Source organism: Mandrillus leucophaeus, unplaced genomic scaffold, assembly GCF_000951045.1.
Source record: "Mandrillus leucophaeus isolate KB7577 unplaced genomic scaffold, Mleu.le_1.0 Scaffold614, whole genome shotgun sequence".
NCBI classification, from domain to species: Eukaryota; Metazoa; Chordata; class Mammalia; order Primates; family Cercopithecidae; genus Mandrillus; species Mandrillus leucophaeus.
The window spans coordinates 751,963-759,568 of NW_012106631.1; the positions used below are offsets into that span (position 1 = coordinate 751,963).

Here is a 7,606-nt window from a genome sequence, read left to right on the forward strand (position 1 = left end):
TAAGCATGCCTTTCTCAATCTCAGGTAGTCTATATTTAGCCTGCATTTTTTTGGAAATTGTGCTCATAAAGGTAATTTTACGATCCATCCCAGGGGATTTTCCTCAATTCTAATCCTTCTAACCTCTCCATAGCATGGGAGACTTTAAAACTAAATTATTTGTCCATACATTTATTCCTTCAATAAATTATTAAAGACATTGTATCATTTTCAGGGCCATTTTATTTATAGTTTGCTTGTTTTTCTGCTTTGTCTTCCTTTCTGTATCTGATACTGTCTCTTGCCCTTGAGCTTTCTCACTCTCTCCTTGATTCATTCATTCAGACACTTAACTGAGTTCTTACTGTATGCTGAGATACACTGATAAATGAGACCTGACCTGCTGGCTGAAGGAGCTCACAGTACACCTTCCATCTGACCTCACCCTTCCTATTCTGATTCCCTTCTGCTCTCTAGAGGGAACTGTCTTGGCAGTCAGACTCCATTATAATCCCCTCTCATTTGAGACCATCTTGCTACAGAGTTTTCTATCTCCACTGTCATCTGAAATTGTTCTTTCTTTGTTGTGGCATACCACGTAAAAGCTGCCATTCTCTGAGAATTCTAGCCCACACTAGTCTCTCATTTACTAGATTTTTTTCTGTTATTATGTCATTAATGAATTAATAAATTATTTTTCCTTTAGTATTTTATGAAACCGAACAGGTGTGGTGGCTCACGCCTGTAATCCCAGCACTTTGGGAGGCCAAGGCGAGCGGATCACCTGAGGTCATGAGTTCAAGACCAGCCTGGCCAACATGACAAAACTCCATCTTTACTAAAAATACAAAAATTAGCCAGGTGTGGTGGTAATCCCAGCTGCTTGGGAGGCTGAGGCAGGAGAATTACTTGAACCTGGGAGGCAGAGGTTGCAGTAAGCCGAGATTGCACCACTACACTCCGGTCTGGGTGACACAGCAAGACTCTATCTCAAAAATAAGAAAGATATTTTATGAAACAGTGTTCATTTTGTGTCCATTGAGATTATATCATGCTTGATGGTAGAGATTCTTTTATACTTTACTCCAGTCATGCCGGTACTCCCAAAAAAGTTTGACACACATTTCTGGTTTGTCAAAAATGTAGTTTGGCTAGTTTGTTTTTTGAGTGATGAAGAATAATGAGATATAATAAAATGGCCATATTGCATTGATAGCAGGACTGGAAAGACTATATTCATTGTTTTGTGAATATAGATTTGCAGTGGTTGTAATTCAGTATATTGTATTTCTATTTATATACTGTGACTAAGAGATTCTGGTTTTTGTAATATTTGTATCCAACACATACTTGTTTGAAAAGTAAATCTGAAGTGCTATGTGCTTCAAAATCCTTTGATGATGTTTGAAGTTTAGAAATATTGATAAAAGGTAAAGTGAAAAGCTTACAGTATTTAAATATATTCCAGTACAGATGGTTGGTAGCTAAGGAGTGTTTTGTTTCTTTAAATAGCTATGTATAAATCTATGTATTGGGTACCAGTTTTGCATGATAGACTAATACAGGGCCATTTTTGGAAAGATAACAGTTAAGATGTGTTTGAGATGTACTTAGGAACATTTTAGGAAATAAATCAATTTGGCTGACAGGAAACTGGAAATGTAGAATTTTTAAAAGCTTGTCGAGAGTATCTCGAGTGCTTATTTGGGAACACATTATCACTTTATTTCAGGAAATACACATTTATAGCTTTCACAGAGGGCTATTTAAAAGTGATGCTGTATCATTAGAGAGAAAAGGTGGAGATAGGCAAATGTAAGTGTTTGGACATCTGGAGAAGAAAGTCCTGATGGAATTGTCATTGCCTCAGGTCTAGTTGCCTTTGCCAACAATAAAATGAAATGTATATCCTCATACCCTATATGTATATGGGAAACAAAAGCTTAGACGGGTGGCAATGATACCATGAAACTAAAGAAAAAGTTTTTTTTTAGAGTTTATGGTTGTTTTGAGGATGTTTTTTATGTTTTAAAATAAATTGTACTAAATGATAATTTCTTCTTCGCATTTAAAATGTGTGTGTTATGTTAGAACAATATGTCTTTAGATACCTTGCTGTCAGTTGGCATAAACAGGCAATATAATTGTATATTATTTTGCCTCTAAAGGATTTTTTCAGCAATGAGAGCACTTATGGCCCCGCCGAATAACCTAAAAAAGTAAAGAAAAACAAAAACATTTAAGAAGTCCTTCCAGATTATTTTTTTGACCTGAGGTGAAGTATTTACTAGAAGTTTTTTAATTTATGAAATAACATTTTCTAATATCCTCACTTTATGAATTGTGATATTTGTAATCTAGTTAGCTGAATGATTCTAGACCAGTCCTCGGAGTCTGATCTGGGTTGGATGATAGATGGACTCAATTCCCCACTCCCTCTCTATTGCAGGGAGATGCACATGAAGGTGAAATTAAGAAATTGAATCTCTGTTTTTTTTTCCCAAAACAGGAAAAAATAGATTACATTCATATTGGTAAATTTTTGTTTTACTGTTTTTCCAATGTAGATTAAAGAGTCTATTGTTGGGGAAATCAGACGGGAAATTGTAAGTGGACTTTTGGCAGCAGTATCTTCAAGTAAAGCATCTAATTCTAAGCAAGATAATCATTAAACGGAAATTATAGGTAAATTTTTCTGAATTTCTTTGTTGAGCTAAATGTAAATAGTAATTGGCATTTTATTCTTTGTTTTGTTAGTATACAGGTTGGTACACAGTTGGTCCTCTGGTTAAATTTTGAGTTTTAGAATGTATGTATGTATGTAATATGTTATTTTACAGTGTGAAAATTTCACACAAGCCTATTTGAAGCGTAAGTCAAATCCCATAATACGAATCTCCAAGGAATTACTTCTATTGGGTCATTTTACTGAAATTTCATTATAGTAATAAATCCTGGAATTGGACCTTCAAACCTGAATCTTACTTTGATTATAATGGTATTTCAGATGTATATTTTTAAAGAACAAGATTTTGTGAATTAATCACGACTTCTAAGTATCTTTCCTAATTATTTTTATCTTTTAAAGAAACATATCCTGTAGATTCATTTCTAATCATAATTTATTTAAAAAAAACTGTTGTATGTGTCTGTCTCAGTAAAACGAATTACTTTCACTTTATCTCATAGCTCTAATTACATTAAAAAATTGCGAGGTGGCGGGCGTCTGTAGTCCCAGCTACTCGGGAGGCTGAGGCAGGAGAATGGCGTGAACCCGGGAGCCGGAGCTTGCAGTGAGCTGAGATCCGGTCACTGCACTCCAGCCTGGGCGGCAGAGCCAGACTCCGTCTCAAAAAAAAAAAAAAATTTTTTTGTAGAGATGGAGTCTTGCTATGTTGCCCATGCTAGTCTTAAACTCCTCGTCTCAAGCGATCCTCCTGCTTTAGCCCTAATTTCATTTTATATAATATATATTAATAATACTTTTTGGTGAATGCAAAAGGAAATTATACAGTTGAATAGAATAGAACTAAAAATATTCATTGAATAAAACATGAGAAACAAATGTAATTTGAAAAGTATAATATACAATTTCAGATGTAGGAAATTGGAAAATATTTTAATAAATTATGTCACAAAGCAATTAATAGGAATTATCTTTTTAAAGCCACGGACAAAAGAATTAACTCTCAGGAAGATGTATAGAGATTACAGGATAATCATGTTTCTAGGTATATATATTTGCATAAAATTCTCATCCCCCTTTAAAGAAGCTTTTAATAATAGTATTTGAAAGAGGTTTAAAACTGACTTCTCTTTCTTTTTTAAGGTTGGCATGGATCCTATTAGCTGTGTAATACTGGAATTATCAATGATGTGCACTGGTGGAGGTGTTACTTGTGCTTTAGAAGATACTTGCTGCTGAGCTGGGCTACTGTATACAGTGTACAATGTGTATTTCTTCAGCCGTATATTTTTTAAAAAACGTACATAGAATCTTAGGCACTTTGCTATTTCTTTTCTAAACTATCAAAAACTCTAGCAGTTTGAAAAGCCTAATATTTATTTGTATGTCAATATTTTTCATTTGATTCCCTATTAGAATTAATTATAAAACTTGAAAACTTCCAGACTTATCCAACTTATAAATAACATATTTCTTCAGACTAGCTTCTTAAAACACTGACCTCTATGAGGTATTTACTGTGCAATAATAACTGATTCATTTTTTGAGAGCTTGAAGCAACCAATGATTTTTCCCTCCACTGCTGTTAATTAATGTCACTTCCAAGAAGAAAAACTGTTCTGTTGTAAAAAATATAGTTGCTCTTAATTCTTGAGAGGTTACTAATAGCAGTAGGATAGAATTATATGAGGTTACCTACAACTACTTAATGTTCTTACACTGTAAGCCTTGTTGCTTTACCCAAGACAAATGTAATTTTATCATTGCTTATGTAGTATTTTTCTTTTGGAAATGTGCCTTATGTTAAACACTATGTACTTTTACTTTCTGCATTGTCCAGACTTCTTTATTAGATGAGGATGTTTCTTTTTCTGTCTTTTAAACTAAATAGAGTATCATCCAAATAATGGGGCCTATGACTTGAATGAATAGAAATGAATAAGCTGGTGTTTTTTCAAAATGGAAGTAATTTAGATTTGTTCTCCTCATACGTAAAATGATTTTAGTTCAGTTTTAACCAGTGAAAACTTTGTCTTTGTGAAAAAAAGGAAAATGGTTTCCTATTTGGTTTTATATGTGTTAAATAAATGTGTAAAGTAACCACCAAATGTTATTAGAATTATTCTTCTAGCATTTATACTTTTTTCAACTCCTATTGTGTTTCTTTGTGTGTGATATTTTAATCAAAAGTGGTTGAGTTGTTAACAGTGTTCTTTGAAAGAATTTCTAAAAGGCTTATAAATGTTTGAAATATCACACAAAGGCTGATTTCTAAAAAAAATGTATATTAAAACAATAAAGTATTTATTTTGCCTAAAATGTTTTTAGTGGTTTCTTAAACTGCAACATGAAGATTTTGAATTAGATTTGATAGGTAACAAATGAGGTCCAAAAGAATTGCAGCATGTAACCCAATAGGGTGATACTGTCTTTTCCTAGGGAAGTGTCTGTGATGGTCTAAGAAAACAATGCTTTAAAAAATGCTGTTTAACACTAGACCACCCTGGAGAGAGGGCATGATTGAGGCCTCTTTGGCTCATCTAGTTCTGTGGTCATAGTAATTACCATCCGAGGACAAATAAAACTTTTTAAAACTATGCTATTAAACTACAAAGAATAGATATTAAAATACTATTTAACTCTTTGTTCAATAACAGCAGTAGTAACACCTATCAACCAAATGCCCCATATTAATAGAAGTATAGTTATCAATTTTAACTATTTAGTTTTGAAGTCCCTTTTAGTTAATTTTTGACAATACCCAGATTTTGATAATCAAAATTAGAAATATAACAGTTGCAATAATAGGCTGAGACAATGAGCAAATTACCTACATAGTATGAATGAAATAAGAGGAGTCTCAACAACTGTCAGAGTTTTAGGTTCCTTCTCTCCATTTTATTGTGTACTAAACATTTGAAAGCTATCATGTTCAAGCCACCGTGCTAGCTGTTATGTGGAAATGAAAAATGAAAGGGTCTGAAAAAAAGACAAAGTCAAGGCATCTTTTAATTTATGGATACATTTAGAAGTGTCAACAAATAACTAAAATAATTTGAGAGACTATAGCCTGGGGTGGTCAGAGAAGCCTACCAAAGAGATGCGATTTGAGTAAAGTCTTAAAGTAATCAAGAACATTAGCAAAAATTACCAAGAATACATAGATTGAGTTTGAAATACCATGTACATGATGATGAAAGCAATTTTTTTTAAAATGCCAAGTTCATAGTTTGTGCGTATTGTGCTAAGAACTTGCACAAAGCATAGAAGAGGAAGAATCTTGAAATGGTGATTTTGATGTTTGGAGTTGCTGTGAATGATACACCATGAGAAAAACAGGCAGATTTTGAAGTACTTTTCAGATTTGAAGTACATTTGAAAAATTCTCAGATTTGAAGTATACTTCTTTCCTCTAAATATATTCAGTTGAATTTCATACATTTAAAAGTAGAATATTTGCTCAGCTGGCCATCTTCAACCTTTTCAGAGGAAAATGAGAATGCAGTAAAGTGTATATAAAAGAATGTAAAGACAAAGTAAGTCTGGGCAGTTTCTGGAGAAATGCTCTGTTGCCCATGTTCTTCACCTGTACAAATGGGAGTGTGGTCTTAGGGAAGGAATTAAGCAAAATGAAGTGTATGTTCTTCTAGAATTTTTCCTCTCTTGGAAAGAAGGAAATTATAGCACTTCTAGGAAGTGGGAAGAGGAAACATCCTATCACCTTTTAACTGAAGCTGAGGTTCTACGCTTTTAAGCATGACTTAGAGTTACTTATGAATATTGAAAACATTTAATTAGCACTTATTCTAATTGCATTCTAAATGTATAAAGTTAAAATGTCGTATCTAATTAATCGTTCCTATCCTATACAGTTTCAGTTTCTTCTACTTATTGCTATTGCATGAGGCCTTTTAGTTTTTGTTCTCATTTCCACAACTGATGTTCTATTACTCATATTGAGTAAATAACAGTTTACATACAGTGTCAGTATAATAAATAATACTGTCACAAATCATAAGTAATAACTTGCATACAGAATGTCAATGCTCAGCAGGGAGTTACAAATACATTAAAAGATAATGCATATCAGACAAATATCAGAGTCCATTTTTCTCACAAGGGTCTTTTTGCACACCCAAAGGAGAAAGACTTAAATTTTTGTGAATAACGAGCTTATTTGCTCACTCCATGATGGTAGTATTAGTGTCTATTTCACAGTTAGAGAAGAATGTAAAGGAACAGCACAGCGTTCGGCACAGCTCAGTAAGTTAACTGTTATGGTGATAGTAAAGATGGATAAAGATAGTTGACAGGTAAAAGAGTTTTAGCAAGTCGAAGCATTAAATGGGAAGGACAGAATATGAACTTACAGATCTAGGACTGACCTTTTCAACTTTGTTGTGTTCTTTCAAGCAATTGAACTAGGGACTGGTAACAGACTGCTGATGCTTCTGTGATATAAAGGGTGAACATTAATTACTGATTTTAAATTTTCAAGAAATTTTGTTCTTTGAAACCAAAAAACTGGTCATGGAATACCATTTAGGACAGTGCTTCTCAAACTTTATTCATACAAATCAAATTACCTGAGAATTTGTTAAAATGAAAATTCTGATTAAGGTCTGGGTCCTACCTTCTGGGATTGAATTTCTGCATTTCAAAAAGCTCCCGGGTGAGGTTGATGGTGCTGCCATGAACTGCACTTTAGTAGCAAGGACTTAGGATAGTAGGTCTTCACTACCTGTCTGCTAGATGCTTCAAAGGAAGGAATTTGTTAAGTAGGAAAAGGATTTTAATCTCCAAGGGGACGTCATCTTAGATGCTCCTTCAAGAAACTTTTCATTATAGCCAAAGTTCAGAATGAAAAACAAATGTAAGCAAAACACATAGAAAGGAGACCACAGGAGGGCCCACCCAAGGCATTATGGAATTGTACAATGG

General features: G+C 33.5%; 1 protein-coding gene across 5 annotated transcripts in view; it reads left to right on the top strand.

Moving 5' to 3' along the window:
• Positions 1-4,984, top strand: part of SSFA2 (sperm specific antigen 2) — a 38,522-nt gene extending 33,538 nt beyond the window's left edge. For 4 of the 5 annotated variants that reach the window (XM_012000044.1, XM_012000046.1, XM_012000048.1 and 1 more), the window contains 2 exons: positions 2,547-2,664; positions 3,809-4,984. In XM_012000044.1, coding sequence (XP_011855434.1) covers positions 2,547-2,651 — 105 coding nt within the window. In that variant the 3' untranslated portion in view covers positions 2,652-2,664; positions 3,809-4,984. The remainder of the gene's footprint in view (positions 1-2,546; positions 2,665-3,808) is intronic. The other variant, XM_012000045.1, reaches the window with a different exon arrangement.
• The last annotated feature ends 2,622 nt before the right edge of the window (positions 4,985-7,606 follow it).